This window comes from Elephas maximus, chromosome 24, assembly GCF_024166365.1.
Source record: "Elephas maximus indicus isolate mEleMax1 chromosome 24, mEleMax1 primary haplotype, whole genome shotgun sequence".
Lineage (NCBI taxonomy): Eukaryota > Metazoa > Chordata > Mammalia > Proboscidea > Elephantidae > Elephas > Elephas maximus.
Window position 1 is genome coordinate 62,876,421 of NC_064842.1, and position 21,771 is coordinate 62,898,191.

The following is a 21,771-nucleotide window of genomic DNA, read 5'->3' on the forward strand; positions in this document are numbered from 1 at the left end:
TGTTTAAACCCATAAAACTGTACAACACAAAGAGTGAACCCCTACTGTAAACTACTGACTTTAGTTAATAATAATGTATCAGTATCAGTTCATCAATTGTAACAAATGTACCTCAGCAATGCAAGATGTTAATAACTGGAGAACCTGTACAAGGGGAGAGGAGGTATATAGAAAATTTCTGTACTCTCTGAATAATTTTTCTGAGAACCTAAAACTCCTCTATAAAATTAAGTGTATTGCCAAAAAATAAGTGTATTGCACCCAGAGAGATACTACCATTATGTTTAACTTAACAAGGATAACTAGAGTATTAGAAATATGTAGGGAGTGCAGAAAACCTGAGTGCATCACAGTTGAGGAAGATAATTTCCCATATTTTCTGTTAAATATATTTTCAGACATATTAGTTCAGTTCTGTAGTTTTATTAGTAGGTTGTCATGCTTAGAACACCTATAAAGTAATTAATAAAAATCCATTGCCGTCCAGTCGATTCCAACTTATAGTGACCCTACAGGACAGAATAGAACTGCCCCACAGGGTTTCCAAGGAGTGGCTGGTGGATTCGAACTACTGACCTTTTGATTAGCAGCCAAACTCTTAACCACTGCACCACCAGGGATCCAAGGTGATTTTTTTTAATATAATAGAGTGGAAATTAAGGCCAGATAAACTAACTTGACCAAGGGCTTCAAGAAAGTATAGCCTTGAATTTTAAACAACGAATGTACAGAGGAACTTTTGCAATTAATCAGTGGCTGAAATGTCTTATTGTTCCTCAGTATCCAGTGTTTCTCTTTTCCATGGCAGCACAATATTCAGTGGGTCACACTGCTGCCCAGCTAGACAACATTTTCTCAGGCCCCTTGAAGCTCCCAAAAACCATTGCCATTGAGTCAATTTTGACTCATAGTGACCCTATAGGACAGAGCAGAATTGCCCATAGGTTTTCCAAGGTATGGCTGGTGGATTCAAACTGTCCACCTTTTGGTTAGCAGCTTGAGATCTTAACCACCGTGTCCCCAGGACTCCATTCCTACGGAGAATATATAACCAAAATCTAGTCCATAATTAGGAATCTAAATTATATATCCAACTTTTGGATTGTACATTAAAAAGAAGGGCCATACCCGCTCTATTTTACTACCATTTCTGTAGGCTGGTGTTAGGATGCAATAGCAAGACTAGAACAGCCATCTTGAACCATGATGGTAACCATATTTTGAGAATAGGAGAAACATAAAATATAAGAAAACTTATTTCCAACATTATCAAGTTGGTGTACCAGTTCTGAACAGATTATCTAGAGTTTTGTGAATAAAAGAACAACATTTACATTTCACTAATAATTGTTTTTCCTGGTTGACAACTACTCTTTTGACTTCAATTTCAAATAAGACTTATTCTACTTTATTATGATTATCAGTATTCATGAAGTCATTTTGCTTGCAATGCTAGAATATACGAAAATCCAAATTTAGTTCATTCTAAATAATTTAATTCATTCTAGATCCTTATAATTTAAAAACATAATGAGATGAATATTAAGGTATATGTGATTAAACCAATAGCTATGTAGCTAAGCATAACTCTATAATACTTGCACATTAAGAGGCAGACTCATAGCTCCACATTGGTCACAGCTGAAATCATTAGATAGCATATGTCAAAACCACCACTCAACTACCACCCACAAACCCACACACACATCACCAACAACAGCAACTATAACTAGAAATAAAACAAGTAGTAAAACATTCATGATTCAAATGATGAATATATTATATACCGGAAATTTCACGTAGATCACAAAAACTCCTTATCTAGCACTGTTTCATCCCTGGGTATAAGAAAGTTACAGAATTCACCCATTTGCTTCTTTTGAAAATAAAAACTAATCTCCCAAAATAGAAGTCCTAGGCACAAAAGAGGAGCAGAGATCTCACTGGAGATGGTCCTGTACTGTGGTGAGGATATGCCTCCTGAGCAGTACTGAAGTGTTATCATGTTAAAAAAAAAAAAAAAAAAAAAAAATCCGTATTTGGCATTAACATTTCAATTACCTCTTTATTAATTACCCTTTAACAGAATCCCACAATATATCTAGAAATCACTAGGTTTTTTTTTGGAATTTTCCTTTCAACAATTTAAAAATTAACATATCCATACATATATAAAAAATTTTAAGTACTTTTCCTCAAAATGAGAAAACTCCTAAGTTAATAAAATAATGACATTTTATTAAAATTAAGGGAAGTCATTGCTGTTAGTATTTCATATTTATGCAGTCAAATGTTTACTGGATAAACTATAAAACAATTCCTGAAGAGTTAAAAAATCTAAAAAATAGTATGACACTGTGTCAATTTGAGAGGGCTGTTTTATACTCAAAGGCATCATGCAAGGTAGCTGTCATATCTACATACCCGTATTTTCATATACACACATAATGCATATTAATATATGTCTATCTCGTTCTGTTGTGCTAGAGTATGTGTGCATTCCTACTTCCTAATTAGCTTTTTCTCTCTTAGTAGGGTCAAATCCGGGTCAGAGCACACTTACATCTAATATCTAAGACTCCTGCCAAACAGACACATTATTCTACCTCACTTTCTGGTTTTCACATTTTTTTTTCTCTATTTAAAGGCCTGCATGAATCTCTATGTACAGTACACCATTTCACATTGAGTTGTTCTGTAATTGCCAAAGTGTGACCTTCCGTAAGAGGAACTGTTTTCTGGAATAAAGCAAAGGGCCCGGTCTTCCCCCGCACTGTCAGAGGACTCACTCCTGCTTTCTGCCTGATCGCACACTAAACATCATGTAGATGAAGCAAAGGCAGAGACAGTGAGGGGCAATGACGGTTTTTTCAAAAACGTTTCTGCTTTGAAGACTGTGGATACTGAAAGGCACCTCCATGTCAGCGGCTTGATGGAGAAATTCTTGTTTTGACAACTGTGACATGCAGTACAAATTCTTGTGATTTTGCTGTTTATAGTGTTTGGGGAAATGTCAGAGCTGCAATAAATATCAATACCAAATAGTATATGTGCTTTCTTGTTGTTTTTTTTTTTTTTTTTTTTCTGTAGGCTAAAAGAAGAACTTAACTTCTATTTCTGTGGGTTACTGGTTACTTTTTCTGGCAAATATTATTCTATTTCATTTTAGTCAACTACTAACTAGATTTTTATATTGTTTTCCTTAGAAACTATAATTAAAGAAAACAGAGTAAAAATGCTGATATGCACAATCTTACCAGGTGAAGATAAGACATAGTAATGTAGATATTAAAATCAAAACTTGATTAAACATTGCAGACTGTGTACGCTGAATGGCTCTGTGCAGATCATTCTATAACAATACAGAAAAAAGCATATTGTAAATTTTGATAAATACTAAATATGCATGAGTTTAAAACACATTACATTTTAACTACACTGTGCTTAATGAATATATATGCTTTAAATTAACATAGCAGCATATTTATATAGGTCTTAGGTCTACAAATAACCATACAATTCATATTCCAAAGTAACACTACAGAAAGACCACAAAAACACTGGATTTCATTTTGTGTGCCTTGTAAACGCTTGGAAAGATGTTCCATTAAACTCCCCCCAAATCTTTCATGGTTAACATAATCTATTATGGAAATTTCTCCATAATAAACAAAAGATCAGAAAATAAGATATTCAAAGAAGGTGGATGTAACAGCTGGGTGAAACTAAGATCAAATCTCATTTTCTGAATCATAAAAATAACAAAAATTATAGCAGGCAATTTCAAATAAAAATTGAATAAGAAGCCAGTGAACAAAATTTTTTTTAAAGGTTTGATTTCATTAATATTAAAATAGATGTAGATTCAAGATATACTTTGCACATTTCCAACTGGTTAACAATAAAAACAATTATAACACCCAATGGAGTTTAGTTTGCAAATAATGAGCACTAAATTATGATACCAGTCATGTAATTTGTTCTAAATTTTTGGAAAGCAATTAGGTAATGTAGGTTAAAATTCAGAAATATGTTTTTTATGTTCTTCATTAATTCATTCATTCATTCATTATTTACCAATAACATCTTTAAATAAACAACATGAAAATTATGAGATGGGAACAAGCATTTATGTATGTTAATCTTTAATACAAAATGATAATACTCATATGAAATAATGAATGTTAATTACTATTAAAATATGCAGCAAAACAAAACATGGTTAAATAAATTGATCAGTATCGATATAATAGACTTAGACACACCCATTAAAAATGATCTAAAGAGGAATATTTACTAATACAGAAATCTACTACACACTGCTATATGAAAAAAATTCCAGTTATAAAATTGAACAAATAAAATAAGCCCACGTCTGAAATCTGTGTGTTTCTGTATAGGAAATATTGGAAGTATATAAATATTACCAGTGTTTAGTTTTTGTGACTTATGGATGTTTATAATTTTTGGCTTTATATTTTTCTGTTTGCCTCCAATTTTGTAATAAGAATCTAATGGTTTTAAAATCAGTATAGCATAAATAACCAATACAAAAACCTCAATGAGCCAATATTTTTTTCTTCCTCCACCACACATTTAATTAGAACTGTTATGAAAACAAATAACTAAATTGGTTAATTAGAATTTCACCTCTCATCCTTTATTTTTTTCTGGAAGAAGGGTTAGCAGAAAAACAGATAAAAGTTTAGCAACGAGCAAGAAGAAGAGAAGCAAAATAAAAAACTAAAATAAAATAGAAAATGAATCTTAAATGAGTACTGCAAAACATTACCTTTTATCTCAATGATTGACTAATAGTCCCTCTCTTGGTTATTTTTTTCCAACAACTAATAACATGGTAATAGTCAAAGAGTCCTTCCCTATGCCTGGTGTATTTTTCTTCACTGGCAATTTCAACAATCTATGCCTATTGAAACAAGTGTTTCTTTTGAGCAATCAACACCTCATTGTCTGTGCAAACCATTCCATTGGCCACACACCCCCATCCTTTTTCCATGCATTTTCATGAGACTCCAGTGGTTACTTAACATGACTGTTTAGAAATATTTACCTGCTATAAATATCCAGGAGCCCTGATGGCACAGTGGTTAAGAGCTCAGCTGATAACCAAAAAGTTGGCAGTTTGAATCCACCAGCTGTTCCTTGAAAACCCTATGGGGCAGTTCTACTCTGTCCTATAGGGCCGCTATGAGTCAGAATCGACTCACTGGCAATGGGTATGGTTTTCTGGCTGTGAATATTCAAATATTTTCCAAATACCCCTTTTGGCCAAACCTTGGGTTAAAATGCCTGTTTAAAAGTTATTTAAAAGAAAAATAAGTTTATCTCCCAACAAATTTTATTTTTCTATGTAACTAGGCTTAAGAAGCCCTGGTAGTGCAGTGGTTAAAGCAATGGATTGCAAACCAAAAGGTCAGCTGTTCGAAACCACCAGTGGCTCCATGGGAGAAAGATGTGGCAGTCTGCTTCCTATGGAGATTTACAGCCTCAGAAAAGCTATGGGGTCACTATGAGTCAGAATTGACTTGATGGCAGTGGGTTTGCTTCTGGTTTGTTATGTAGCTAGGCTTAGTTTTTAGTATCTCTCTATTTTTTATTTTTTAAAATAAAACCTAAAATAAATTTACATTTAAAAATTAAAAAGTAGAGTATGGCTAATTATTATGTAAATCACTTGTTTAAAACAAAAATGTGATTAGATGGCTTTATTAGTACATGCTAAACAAAAAGGGAATAAAATTAATAATTGTGTCCTTACTACGTTTATACCAGACATAATACTACTCAAGTATAGATCATACATGTTTGTGTGCATGTGTGTATGAGTGTATGTGTAATTTAATTTAATTCTCAGAAAGCCTATAATAAAGGTATTTATTTTTTGCCAATACAGAAATGCAAAAGAAAAGTTAAATCATCTGCCTGTTAGAGTGCTTAGCATGCAGTGGATCCATTATAACATCTGCAGACTGAAGGCATGAACAGCAAATGTTTTACAGCTAGGTTATAAGTATTGAAGCGTATAGTAAATGTATTTGGGTCATAGGTATAAACCAGTCCTTCCAAACAGGTCATTCTTGGGCAAAGTACAACTGTGGGACAGCTCTCGGTTCTGCATCTCTTACCCTATCTTCTGCTTCTCTTTCTCCCTCCTACTACCCCACTCACCCCCACCCCAGCCAAATCTAAAAAGATGGCTTTAAAAAAGGGGTTTCTAGCTCCAACACACAACCCTACAAATTTACACGGAATATGAAACTACTACAGTTAAGTGTGGTTTGACAGCATCTCCTGCCTAAATCTTTAAAACCAGGGATCCCATTATAATCCACAAATTGCAATGGAAGTGAAGTTTATTTGCATCCAGAAGACTGGCTATCTAGTTGGACTCATATAAAAGCAATTAGGTTTTGGTTTGCTGACATTTAGAAATCTGAACCACTTTTGTTCAACAGATTATAGGATCTCACAAAAGTAGGGACTTGGCAATGTCAGCATTTTGCAAGTTTTCATTCTCAGTGGGATATAAACCAACAGATAGCTTATGTATTCATATTATGTATTATATTTGATAGTATTTTACCAAAAAATCATTTTATGAACATTTAAATAAAACTCATTACTAAGATACTGAATTGCCTTCAAATAAGTTTAAAAATGAAGCATTTGGAAATTTAATGATAATTAAATAAATGCCAATAGTATAATTTTACATTTTATGGGAGAAAGCAGAATGTGAAAGTACCAAACTAAAACACCAAATCACCATCTCTCTTTGATATGAACACTGAACGTAAGAAGGAAATAAAGGGATTTTAAAAATATTTTTCTTTTAACACTTCACTTTAATACTCACAATCATATTTTCCAAGGCATGTTTGGCAAGCCAACAATTTAGAAAGACTGGCACAAATAAATTCCTTAAGGAAGGCCAGAATATCTGAAAAACAAACGAAAACTACAACTTTTCTCTCAAAGCAAGAAATTATATCCAGTAGATCAAAAAGAAATGTAGAACAAACAAACAAAAAAAGTCATTAAGGACAATGAAAACATGTGGCAAATACTTCATACTCATATTATGAATGAAACAGAAGGAATAGATAGGATCTTTTCATTCATTGTCTCTTAGGAAAATTTTTTTACTGTAAAACCATAAAGAAAATAAGTTCTCACTAGATGTCAGCTATATGTAAGTATGCTAATTACATCATAAAGCTTTTAGTGTGACCACATATGGTAAACATAGACTCTTTCCTGCAAAGGAAGCTGAAAAGCAGGAACAAGGAGAGAAGATTCTGCCCTTTTAATACATGACCACTTCTCACTATCTTTGGATTCAACCACTGTAAGTGACATTGAGGAATCATGTTCAATTGGAATTATATTTAGTTAGCCTCATTGTTTAATCTAGTTCCAGTTGCTCCTTTAAGTAAATACTCAAATTAAAATAATTGTCAGAAATGAGCAACTTCAGATATTTACTTATTTTCATAATCTTACAAACTCAGAGTATTAGAAATTATAATCCCAACAATAAAAAAAAAAAACAACAATAGGCATTACTAAAACTCTATCAAATTGAGATTAAAATCTAATTTAAAAATAGGCAAATGCTGGTTATGTATTTTTGGAACCAAAGTAGAATAGGATCACAGTAGCATGGGTATTACATAGAACTTTGAGAAAGAAGGTGTTGCTGCTGCTGCTCGTCTGATTTTTGGCAACCTTCTTACTAAAGAGAAAGTTGGATTTAGTAAGTTCTTTGGTTAAACTAGAGATAAATATATTTTCAGTATGAGAAAATTTTCATAGATAAACATTTGATTCTACTCAGTTTCTCTATTTTAAAAGAAATATTTCTACCATGTAAACAAGAAATGGAGTAAATACTTATTGATCTGTGTGCGCAATATTTACTTTTGTTCAAGAGGCAGCTCTAGAGTGTATATTTCTAAAAAGCATTTCATTTTGCTGTTGTACTACATCTCATTAAAAGAGTTTTCATTTAATAGCACAGTCCAGTTTTCCAACCCATTTTCCTGTTTATTTATTAATACTGTGACTCTAACCAAAGTTTAAATCCATTTATTTTAGCTAATACATTATGTAATGGTATTTAGACTTAAAGAATCTTCTTAAATCTAACAACAAAATTATTTTTAGATTCTTTTAGCACTTACTGAGATAATGAAGGGAACCGCGTTAATTATTTCCAAGACGAAGGGTATTCGTAAAATCTGTTCCCAGATGTTTCCCTTCCAAGAAAGAATGAATAAAAATGAAAGTCAATTATACTGAATTCCATTAAAGGGAAAAAAGGTATAACTTAGAATTTCTCTAGCAATAGGGACACTTATATTAACAGAACATAGAATCGTTATGTAAAGATTATTTTTCTGAATGTAACTGTACTCTCTCAATTGCATGGTAAATTTAAGAAGTAAACCAGATGCTCCTGATAGCCCTTGAATATTACACATAACATATTTGATTATATAATATTTCATGGAAGGAAAATTACTAGTAAAATTAAAACACATTAATAAAACCTATGGAGTGAACTTAAAAATGACTCAGCTTTTCATTATAATAATTATATTCACTAACTATAAAGTACACTAAATAGTTTGCAAAACACACACTATATGATGGTTATTAACACTGCTTTTTGTTTTAATAAAATTTCAACAAAATTTATATTTCATAGAGTGGCCCACATTTAGAACCTCATAACCCTAAGGAAAGGAAAGGTTCTTTCAATCGTCAAGAACCTGACCCACACAGGTCAACAGTATTAATCAGAACATAATTTGTGGGGCCCAGGGCAAAACGAAATTCTGGGCCTCTTGTTCAAAAATGATGAGCAATTTCAAAAAGGTGACATCAGACATTAAAATAAGCTGTTGCCCTTCTCACTGCAGCGCCCTGTGAAACCGCACAAGTCCCTGATACAAACAGGTCTTCACTGAAACATGCTCAAATGGTGTCCAACGGCACAAAATTCAAAACCTCCTAAAGCAGCTTATTCTTTTATGAAAAGAGCTACTTATTGGAATGGGGAATTGAAATCAGCTGCCCTGGATTTTCCAATTATTTTATAATACCGATTGTTATACTCGGAGTCGGTCTCAGGTTTCCTTGAGGCCCCAAAGGCCTAAAATTACAATGAAATCAAGGTGCTAAGGTACTGAGGAATGGTTTTGTTAGCGATGGTTCATTACCCACCTCCAGTGGTAGAGGGGTTGTATGTAGAGGACAGCAGTGAGGACTTCTCTCCAGAAGGATGTTAGAGGAGCTACAGTGTTTCTTTCATCACCTCAAGCTAAGTGAGAAGGGCCCAAGGGAACCAATTAAAGAGCTTGGCTCAGACAGAGGTTAGTACTTGACTCACGGTAAAAATGTCTAAAAATGAGGAGATGGCAGAGCAAAGAGATAGAGGGCCCAAATGAGAGTGAGCTAATGACAAGGCGAAGGTGCCTTTTTTCTAAGAAGCAGTCACAGACCCTAAAGGATGTAACCAGTGTTTTACATCAAGTGTTTACATCAAGAAGTCAGGGTTTGGGTGTAAGCTATTCAGGACCAAACGGAGACAGTATGGCCCTCAGGGAGATTCAGCAGAGACACAAAGGCCCTCTGGGGACAAAGGGCCAGCACTTGTAATTGCCATGCTGAGGGACCCAACACCAAACCATAACTGTGCCAGTCAGGCAACTCCATCCCAGATGTTGGCCTCACTTCCCTCACTGTTCCTCCTCAGCCCTGGAGGGGCCAAAAGCAGCTGGTTTCCAATAAAAGAGGTGGTGGAAATAGGAGATAGCATCCATGATAACCCTTCACCCCAAGTAAGTATAAGCTAAGGAAGGGCAAAAGCAATTTTAAACTTTTCATACATTGATCCTAATTTCTTAAGTACTTAACTGAAACTTGCCTTGCAAATGGAGAGAAGAAAAGCTATGGGGCCTGCTCTAGATTTCACCCGATCTGTATGGACCAGAAGGAAGATTCACGAACATGAAGGAGAAGGATGGGAAGCTTAAACTTTCCCTTAGTTGCACTGAGTCAGGCCTGTTCAATAAACTGGTTATAAATGGTTATAGTTAGGCATTTTTTTTTAATTGTACAGGTTATATACTACTATCTCTTCAAATGTTTTTGCATGACTCAGTTTCCAGAAAGCTTAACATTTGGCTACTCTTTTCTTGCTGTGTTTTTACTTGAAATTGTACATCATTCAGAGGCATCAATAATCGTGCACAGGAAAAGGGACTGAGCTGACCAGCAAAAAAGATTAAGGGTATGGGACAGTTACCGCTGATGATACACAAGTATATTTCCATTAACACACAGCAGAGATTAATAGTTTCTCTGACAGGTGTGACACACTGGACAAATTGGTCCATGGTAAACAAAAGTATTTTATATCCCTGATGGCTCTCTTCCCTTCATTTTCATATATACCACATGAATTCAGACTTATTTTTTACTTGAATCCTTACAAAAAAAATCCCTAACTGTTATCTGACTTGGTTGGGTCCTGTTCTAACTTATCTTCCATATTAACGCCAGAGGAGTCTTTCTTCAATGCCAGATTCCCATTGCCAACACAATAAAATCCAAACTCCCCTCATTATATTATATGAACCTGCACGATTTGGACTTGGGCTACTGGTCTGACTTATACTTATTCTATTTCTATCCCTACCATGAATTCAGCCACAAATTCAGACACACTGAATGTTACTCAGTTCCCTGGACAAGTTAGTGTATTTTATACTTTTTTAACTTGACTCACACTTTTCCCTCCGCCTGGAAGGCCCTACTTCTCATGCCTCCAGCACTAATCTCCTTGTTTATATGCCTATTGGGGCTCAGAGAGTATGTAAACGAATGAATGAAACTCTCAGATTTTTTTATACATACTCTTTTCCTTACTTTACATGTTTGTTTTACTTTTTAAACTTCCTTATTTACTTATCTTTCTGTTGAATCTAAATAGAAACACTTGAAAGAACTTCATTGTTTAAAGCTTCCCTAAATGTAGCCAAGTGTAAATTATTAAACTTGTAACCACAAGAGTTCATTCAATAGAAATTTTCTGGAGGAAAGCAGTTTAAGAGCTCTTGGCTATATACCAATCTTAAGTAATTTCATCTATGCTGTTAGCTTCAACTGATGATCAAAAATAACCTGATGACTTCCAATATTGCATCTCGAGCTCAGATGACTATTGTATCTCTTGAGATTTTGATGCAGGTCTCCAATTGCCTAATCAACTGAGACATGGATGTCTCAAAACCATCTTTAATGTCATATGTTTAAACACAAAATTTATGATTTTTGCCCTGACTGGCCCCCAGCAGCACAAGCCAAAAATTGTGGGGGTAACCTTTTATATCTTCCTTTCACACATTACATATAATTTGTCAATAATACCTCCTAATTCTGTTTCTAAAATAGATCATAATGTAGGCAGTTGTCAATCAGTTGAAAACCTTTAGAGCAAAAAAGAAGTTACATGTGTTCTGCGTTCAGACTATAAAGAGACATTTTGTCAAAAAACTTACTCCACTCTTCTGTCACCCAACCTATAGATCTTGGACTTGTCAGCTCCCCACAATCTCATGAACCAATTTCTTGAGGTAAATCTCTGATTTTTGATAGACTTTTTTTTTTTTTTTTAGTAGATACAAAGAGACAGACAGGCCAAAAGTAAATAAATAAATAACTTGCCGTCAAGTCAATTCCAACTCACAGTGCCTCTACAGGACAGACAGAGTAGAACTGCCCCATAGGGTTTCCAAGGAGTGACTGGTGGATTCAAACAGCTGACCTTTCATTTAGCAGCCAAGCTCTTAACCACTACGCCACCAGGACTCTGACAGATAAGTAGATAACGCACCTATCTATCTATCTATCTACCTATATCTACATATATTTAATTCTAAGGAACTAAGACACTCCTAAATAAAAACTACTACTACATTATTTCAACCATGCTATTGCTAATTCAGAGCAAATTCACTTCCATTTTATAGCAAGTAAATGATCTACCTACTGAGGATTAATTTTAATGATATAAACGTATACAGTTTAGCAATGTGTTCACTGATAAAAACAAATAATTGTTCGGTTATATTCATTGGGTCTAATTTTAGGATCTCAGATTTTCTGCTGAATTTAGAGACATTTTTCACAAATTATCACCTCTAAAATAAGCTAATGAAAAACAAATATAGAAAGTATCCCTAAGTTACACTGGATATTAAGGAGTCCTAATGAGACTAATGTCATATAAATCCACAGGATAAAAGCAACTAATACAAGAAAAGAGAAGATACAACAACAGAATGCCATCATGTAGAGAAGCATAAAATAAAATTCAAAAGACAGGCACTGTGTGTTTTAAAATTATGCCAAATACTTGCTTCATTTAATCTTATTTTCATGACGGAGATAAAAAGCACTAGTCTCCATTCAAAAATAATTCCTTAATTAAAAAAAAAATTGCTAAGTAGTAGCTTCCTTTGTTGTAAGTGTGTAATTCTATGTTCCTCTTTTCATCAGTGGTATTCAGTAAAATATACATAACCCTTAATTCAACTATTCTACATTTGGTATGGGTGTATCATTCTTTAATCAGTAATAAACCACTAAAGTATGTGCTTTTCTAAAGTGTATCACACTTTTATTTTTATTGTACAGAAAAATGTAAGTTTGGGCTATTAGCTTGGTAACTGCAAAAAAATACTTTAAAAAACATGTATGATTTATGACAATTTAGTTGTTTTTAGTCCAGTTTGGGCCAAGAGAATGTCCAAAAATAGTTCATTCTTAAAGGATAAGAATATTTACATTTAAAATATTTCATGAAAAAGTTTCACAACTTGTTTTTCAGTAAATTGAAAATGGTGTTAAGAAGGCCGGCTTTAATTTGCATTTCTAAGCTTAACAAGATTAGGTTTACCGTTTTCAGGGACCTGTAGGCAGAACCACCAGAACCATTATAAAGTACCAAGGAGTCCTAGATATGACCCCATCGTGGTGTGAATTTTTCAAAAGTAATGCCTTTATTAAAAAAAGATGATCACAGAAAAAATAATTGCAGATTTAACAAAAGGCTTCTAGGTATGATGAATTTTTATTTTGAAAGATTTGGAAATTGTGCTTAGATTTGTTTTTATTTTTTCAGGTTCTAATGAATTCATGTGTATAAATAGAATCAGCAGCCCTGGTGGGGCAATGGTTAAGGTGCTTAACTGCTAACAGAAAGGTCAGAGGTTCAAAACCACCAGCACTCCGTGGGAGAAAGGTGTGGGAGAAATCTGTTTCTGCAAAGATTTCTAACCTTGGTAACCCTACGGGGTCTCTATGAGCAGGCATGGACTCCTCAGCAGTGGCTTAATGAATGTGTGCATAAATAGAATACTGTTTTCAAAGCAGTTAATAAAGAATTAGAGGTATTTAAAAAAAAATTTTTTTTTTTTTATGGTAAAAGAAGAATAAGAACTTTAGTGTAGGCTGATTACCTCAACTGCTTTGCCAAATAGTTACGAAATGAATGGAATGGTGGTTTAAATACAGACCTACACTTCTTTTTTTTACACTTCAGAATTAAAAACACAAAATATAGCTGATGTCACAGAATTTGTATTCATTATTTACTAACCTGAACATGTACTTTAAGTACTTTAGCTCATTTTGCTTTTACTCATCAGTCTTTGTTTTTGAAATGCTAGGTAAACTGAGGCTGCAGCGTCCATGACAGTTTAAGCTGTTTTCATTTGTTAAGGATTAACTCATGTATGCTTATTTTACAAGGTCTAACGTCAAGAATTATAAAGTGCTTGAAGAAAATTATATAAAGTATATTTTTAATTATTGCATATATATTATATATATAAAAAGATATATGCTATCTTCGTGTGGATATAGATATAGATACTGGCATAGATAAAGATATACATATTTCCAGACAAGTATCAAAAACAATATTAGAAATGGATGCAATTACTAATGCAATATCAATTTCTGCAGGCTTATTATTTTTCTTAAAACCTCAGTATGAGGGGAGAAGCTCTATTTTAGATTCTGCTAACCAGAACCTTATTTTTAGGTCATTAATAGTTACCAATTACATAATTTACTCATTCCAAAAAAAAAAATTTATCCAATACTCTATTGACAGAGTCCAAAGAGTGCATGGATTTGACTGCATTTATGGGAGGAAAAAGAAGGTAATTAAAAGCAACCACCCTTCCACTGCCACACAACTCCTTTTTACTATTTCTGTCACGATGAGTCGGAATTGACTCAAAAGCAACAGGTTTGGTTTTTTGCTTTGATTTTCTTCATAACATGCAGGACTTTACTACCATCTACCTCTCCTTGCAGGCCCTCCATCTAAGCCATTACTGTTTATGAAGATCAGGATGGAAATATTATTTATCCTCTAGCTTTGCTCTCAATTTATAAAGGACAGGAAATAATTAATTATAAATGTCATCATCATATAATTGCAATGGAAAATTATCTTGAATCTGTGTTTTTAAAATTACTTTTTAAATTAGGGCTAAGACTTCTATTAGCAAATTAGCAAAGTTAATTTCATATTGGTTTTTACCCAGAAGTTGGATCAAATACATTCATAAATGCAGATTCATATTTTGGCCAGGCTATATTTCTTTACACACTTCTGTACTAATGGACAGGGTATACTTAATTTAAAAAACAACAAAGAACATATACCTAATTTTTTTACAAAAATGTATTACTTTTTATATCTCACATTCAACATTCTTCACACACTTGTGTACTAAAAAACTTTGAAGATAAAATCTGAGATATTAACTTACCTGATTTTATATTATTTTTCTATGTATCCAAAATGCAGATTTGTCAATCTGGATTTATAAATCAAAATATTTATAGAGCACCTATTGCAAAGGGAAAAAGGAGCCCTAGTGGCACAATGGTTAAGCACTTGGCTGCTAAGCAAAAGGTCAGCTGTTTGAACCCAGCAGCCTGCTTTCAAGAATGTAGCCTTGGAAACTCTATGGGGCAGTTCTTCTCTGTCCTATACGGTCGCTTTGAGTCGGAATCAACTTGATGGCAACAGGTTTGGTTTTGGTTTTAATGAAGGGAGATATATTAGCACACCATTAAAAGATCTTTCGTCAACATCTTAGTGTATACCTATCTAGATAATTTAGTAATAAGATACTACCATGTGCAAGCTCTTTCACTGTCTCTTTTTTAGCTTCAAAATATTCCTTCAAGCACTATTTTCCAAAAGAAAGGAAAGCATCCAAAGCTGATTGTTGGACATCAGGTGCCTATCCCTGCTTATTACTTTGTATACACTTTGTAAACACTGCATGTCAAATCTGAGTGCTTTCCCAGCAAAACCTCGAATTCATCATTTCTAAAATCCTTTCCATTATTCCATCTAACTTGACCCCAGCCTGACTCATCTTCCTGATATCATTCTTCCTTAGTTTTGCTGCCACATTCCCAGTCATTCTGGCTAAGAAGACTTTAAAATATTATTTGTCTTTTTCCTTCTTCTCACCTATTGCAACAAATCAGCTGATGGTTTCTTTAGTTTCAACCTCCATAATTGATCACAAATCAAATCTGCCAGTTCCTTTCCTCCAGCCAACATCTCTCTCCAGATTCTCCTTTATGCCTCAATCATGGCGGTGTGATGACGGTTTGCCTGTGCTGCACAGAGGTTCTGAACTAACATCCCTAAAATTTAATTATAACTGTATTCAACAACCTCATCAAGTTCTCATTACATGGTTTTTAATCATGGCTCCCAAACATTGTCCCAATTTTTTTTTCGCCCCAGCAATATCTTAAAAAAAAAAAAAAAACCAGTTGCCATTGAGTCGATTCCTGTTTATCAGGGTAGCCCTGCCACTGAGTCGATGCCCGTTTATCAGGGTAGCCCTGCCACTGAGTCGATGCCCGTTTATCAGGGTAGCCCTGCCACTGAGTCGATGCCCGTTTATCAGGGTAGCCCTGCCACTGAGTCGATGCCCGTTTATCAGGGTAGCCCTGCCACTGAGTCGATGCCCGTTTATCAGGGTAGCCCTGCCACTGAGTCGATGCCCGTTTATCAGGGTAGCCCTGCCACTGAGTCGATGCCCGTTTATCAGGGTAGCCCTGCCACTGAGTCGATGCCCGTTTATCAGGGTAGCCCTGCCGTTGAGTCGATGCCCGTTTATCAGGGTAGCCCTGCCACTGAGTCGATGCCCGTTTATCAGGGTAGCCCTGTTTCCCAGAGGGTTTTCAGTGGCTGGCTTTTCAGGAGTAGACCCACCAGAGCTTTTCCAAGGCACCGCTTAGTGGACTCAAACTGCCAACCTTTCAGTTAGCAGTCAAGCATGTTAACTGTTTGTACCACGCTGGGACTCCAAATATTTTCTTAAATACCCTATAGTCTGACCAAACTTAAATAATTACTATTTCCCCCATTTTATATATATATATATTCCTTCCTTCATGACTTTGCTAATTCTACCAATCCTTTCCGTTCTGTCTTTTCACATTTCCTGATTAAAAGTAACTATTTTTTTTTTTTTATTCAAGGCCTCTCCTTAAGACATTCGAGTACTTCCTTTTCCTCTCATAATATGACCTATCTTTATGAACCCTCATAGTACTTCATTTGTGCCTTAATGAACATACCTATGAAATTCCACCTGGTGTTATTATTATACATATAATTTTCTCCTGCCCACCTCTCTTTCTAGATTGTAAACTCTTTGAGAAAAGAAATTATACAGTGCACAGTGTCAAGCTCTTCATCAAAGATGAGCTCAATAAAAAATAAAATTAAGAGAGTTCATTAAAACAATTACTAACAGACATGTTTTCACTCTCTCAGTGTTTCTTGTATCAGTCAGGAAAAGTGGTTGAGAACAATAAAAAGCCAAGCAATTCCATTTGCTTGCCTTACTGTAAGCATGCATGTAATAGGTAAATTAACCCACAGGAATTAGTGAAGTACTTTTAAGCCACCAAGGAAACTGTTACCATATTACCACGGTTTCTTATCACGTACTAGAAAGGCCCAAAATAATTAAAGTGGTTTAAGAGATGTTTGCCTTATCCTTATAGTATAAGTTATAAACAGAGGAATACTGGGTAAACGTTTATAAAGTGTTCTATCAGCAGAAAACTGCTAGGTAAAATAACTTACCTTATAACTGAGGTAACCAAGTAATATTGTTTCAAATAGACTTATCAATGCCACTGAAACCTAAAATATAAATTGCAACTTTATGAGAAAATGCAACATAATTAAAATATAAAGTCATGATTTTAGTAACTAGTATGTTCGTGTGTGAACTTTATTAAGAGGTGTATTGGCACATTAACTTCTATAAACAGGCAACAGACCAGACTTTGCCAACTCCTACACTACAGCTTAGTTTTTGTAATTTCTAATCTCCTAAATAAATGTCTTTCATCTTTACTCCCAAGTGTAAAGGTGAGTATAGAATAGTCAGATGAGCTGGAATTTGCAATGCTATGCAAAGAATAGGTTTTATGTTGTGTTCTTACCATACACAATTGCACACAACTACCCCACCACAGATAACTGCCCTCTTCCTATAACATCACCTTCTCCTCCAGTGTATCCACCAAAAACAATAATTTCCTTCAGAAAGTACAGAAAATGAAAAAATACAAGCTTCAAGTTCAATAATGTGTTGAATTCTATCGCGCACCTCAGACAACCTGAAACAGCAACATCCTTAAGCACTAAACAGCACAGACCAAATCAGCACTTCAAGATCCTTGGGATTTTATTTGAATGAACTTCGTAAGTGATCGCCTGTTATCAGCTGGAAGTGTTAGTCTTATATCGTCTTCAACAAATTTCCATCTTTCTCTATACTCTCTAATGTGTACATAATTTCCACTGATTAATTATCAAAAGTTTATTGTTGCAACAGAAAAAGTAACCGGAAATGACATCCAAAATATTCTCTGTTAAAACCTCTTAGCATCTTAGGATGCATGAACAGAATCAAAATAAATAAACATAAACAGAAAATAACTCAGACAGCAACAACACATTTTTCGAGGCTTAAAAGAAATCTTGATGAGAAGGGCAATTAATTACCCCAGAGTTTTAAATTTTGTCTTCTGCTGGTGTGAAAATTATGAATTTAAATGGCTATTAAAACATGAGAAGAATAAAAAATTTAAATGTGCAGCAATGTAAGTCCAATATGTTCAGAAATATGTGAGTCTATAAGAGAAAACTGAGCCTCTTGGATTTTTTCCTATTAAATAAAAGTAATTCTAACAGACCAAAATACATTTCAAGGCCATAGATGACTATTCATATACATATATATTATTACTGTACTTTAAATGTGCACCTCACTTACGGATAATATAGGAATCTAGCTCAAAGGCTACACTTTTTAATGAACACTTAAATATTTGAAAACAACTATTTTTAACTCTTTTGTATTTGTAAATCAATGTGGCATTGCAACAAAAGTAACTGTAAAAAACATAACATCTTCAAAAAACAATGAAAAATTCAGATATAATAAAAACGATTTCACAGTTATGATCATAGCGCATACATGCTTAATATAACCCAATACCACATACAAAATGCACAGACTTCATGATTATCCTAACTTTAAAGACAAATCACACATAAACCATGCTTGATTTAAAAGTTGTTTAAAGGATTTTTCATAAGCAATGTATCTTAGATTCTATCCATTTCCTCCAGATTCAACTGTCTTCTGGCCCCCAATAGTTTTTTTGTTTGTTTTTTATGTTAGCCACTTTATTCTTCCAATTAATCAGAAAATAAAAAGTATCTGTAGCAGGAGAATAGGAATATAGGAGGTAGGAAACTGTACAGAGTTTGCTGGGCCTGAAATTCGATGGAAAAAAGAACAAAGAAGTACAGGAGACTCTAGGGAACATGTCAACAATATAATTCAGACAATATAATTGCTCTGCCTCATATTTTCTTACCCTTTCTTGAGAACTTCTTTTATGCCAGGACTTACTTTTTGTTTTTATATACAAAATATTTGCTTAGAGACCAGGCTCTTAACTATTGGTGACACGATACATTCAGTCATTTGTTTATTGTTTAACAACTACTTATTGAGATTCTACCATGTTCCACTGGGGATGTAAAGTGAAAAAGCAAACATGGTAATGGTACTTTTTTAAAATATTTTATTGTGTTTTAGGTGAAAATTTACAAAGCAAATTAGATTCCCATTCAACAATTCATAAACAAATTTTCTGAGACGATGGTTACAATCCTGGTAATGTGTCAGCACTCTCATCATTTCCCTTCTGCCTGTACTGTTTCCATCCATCCAGTTTACCTACCCCTTCCTCCTTTTATTTTGGTTTTTGGGTAAATGTTCACCAATAGGTCTTGTATAGTTGATTGTTTAAAGGAGCACATTCCTCATGGATGTTATTGTTTATTTTATAGGCCAATTTACTATTTGGCTGAAAGGTGACCTCTGGGTGTGGCTTCAGTTTCAGGTTAAAATGGTATCTTAGGGTGACAGTCTTGGGGGTTTCTCTAGTCTGTATCAGTCCAGTAAGTTTGGTCTTTTTATGAATTAGAGTTTACTTCCACAAAATTCTTCCACTCTAACGGGGACCTTCTATTGTGTCCCTGGTCGAAAAAGCAGTGGTGGTAGATGGGCACCATCTAGTTCTTTCAGGAGCCAGCAACATATGATCAAGAACCAATGGTATTGAAGGAAGAAGTCCAAGCTGCACTGAAGGCACTGACAAAAAACAAGGCTCCAGAAATTGACGGAATACTAATTGAGATGTTTCAACAAATGGATGCAGTGTGGGGGTGAGGGTGTTCACTCGTTTATGCCAAGAAATTTGGAAGAAAGCTACCTGGACAACTGACTGGAAGAGATTTGTATTTGTACCCCTTGCAAAGAAAGCTGACCCAACAGAATGCATAAATTATTGAAGAATATCACTGATAGTGCATGCAAGTAAAAATTTGCTGAAGATTATTCAAAAGCGGTTGCAGCAGTATATCAACAGGTAACTGCCAGAAATTCAAGCCAGGTTCAGAAGAGGATGTGGAATGAGGAACATCACTGCTAATATCAGATGGATCTTGGCTGAAAACAGAGAATACCAGAAAGATATTTACCTGTGTTTTATTGACTATGCAAAGGCATTTGACTGGTGGATCATAACAAATTTTGCATAACATTGCAAAGAATGGAAATTCCAGAACACTTAATTGTGGTAATACAGAACCTGTTTATAGACCAAGAGTCAGTCCTTCAAACAGAACAAGGGGATACTGTGTGGTTTAAAATCAAGAAAAATGTGCATCAGGGTTGTATTCATTCACCATACTTATTCAATCTGTATGCTGAGCAAATAATCTGAGAGGTTGGACTATATGAAGAAGAACATGGCATTAGGATTGGAGGAAGACTCATTAACAACCTGCAATATGCAGATAACACAACCTTGCTTGCTGAAAGCAAAGAGAACTTGCAGCACTTACTGATAAAGATCAAAGACTACAATCTTCAGAATGGGTTACACCTCAATGTAAAGAAAACAAAAATCCTCACAACTGGACCAATTAGCAGCAACATGATAAATGGAGAAAGTATTGATGTTGTCAAAGATTTTATTTTGCTTGGATCCAATCAACACCCATGGGACCAGCAGTCAAGAAATCAAAAACCATATTGCACTGGACAAACCTGCTACAAAAGACCTCTTTAAAGTGTTGAAAAGCAAAGATGTCATTTTGTGGACTAAGGTGTCCCTGACCCAAGCCATGATATTTTCAATCACCTCATATGCCTGTGAAAGCTGGACATGAATAAGGAAGACTGAAGAAGAATTGATGTCTTTGAATTATGATGTTGGTGAAGAATATTGAATATATCGTGAATGAACAGAACAAACAAGTCTGTCTTGGAACAACTATGGCCAGAGTGCTCCTTAGAAGCGAGGATGGCAAGACTTCGTTTCACGTACTTTGGATATGTTATCAAGAGGGACCAGTCCCTGGAGAAGGAGATCATGCTTGGTAAAGCAGACAGCAAAAAAGAGGAAGACCCTCAACCAGATGGATTGACACAGTGGTTGCAACAATGGGCTCAAGCATAACAATTGTGAGGGTGACACATGACTGGGTGGTGTTTAGTTCTGTTGTATATAGGGTTGCTATGAGTAGGAACCTACCTGATGGCACCTAACAACAACAGGAACAACGTAGAGGGTCAGTGTTAAAAAGAAGACCCTCAAAGAGATGGATTGACACAGGGCTGCAACAATGACTCATACATAACAATGACTGTGTGGATGATGCAGGACCAGGTAGCATTTTGTTCTGTTGTACACAGCATCATTATGAGTCAGAAACGACTGGATGGCACCTAACAACAACAGCAGTTTTATAGTGTTATGGTCAGAGAAGACATTTTGTATCATGTCAATGTTTTTTAATCTATTGAGGCTTGCTCTGTGGCCCAGAATGTTGTCTATTCTGGAGCACGATCCACATGGGTTGGAGAAGAATATGTACTGTGTTGCTACTGGGTAGTGTGCTCTGTATATGTCTATGATGTCCAGTTGGTTGATATCTTCTGTTTATTTATTGAATTTCTTTCTAGTTTTTCTATCTATCATCCAAAGTGGTGTGTTAAAGTCTCCTACTATTATTGTAGAACCGTCTCCAACTCT

At 34.8% G+C, this 21,771-nt stretch overlaps 1 protein-coding gene across 3 annotated transcripts in view; it reads right to left on the minus strand.

Moving 5' to 3' along the window:
• The window catches only part of KCNT2 (potassium sodium-activated channel subfamily T member 2), a 571,079-nt gene that overhangs the window by 353,581 nt on the left and 195,727 nt on the right, over nt 1-21,771 (minus strand). For all 3 annotated transcript variants that reach the window (XM_049868194.1, XM_049868195.1, XM_049868196.1), the window contains exons 5-8: nt 17,231-17,290; nt 8,205-8,279; nt 6,878-6,961; nt 3,258-3,352 (exon numbers count right to left, since the gene is read on the minus strand). In XM_049868194.1, coding sequence (XP_049724151.1) covers nt 3,258-3,352; nt 6,878-6,961; nt 8,205-8,279; nt 17,231-17,290 — 314 coding nt within the window. The remainder of the gene's footprint in view (nt 1-3,257; nt 3,353-6,877; nt 6,962-8,204; nt 8,280-17,230; nt 17,291-21,771) is intronic.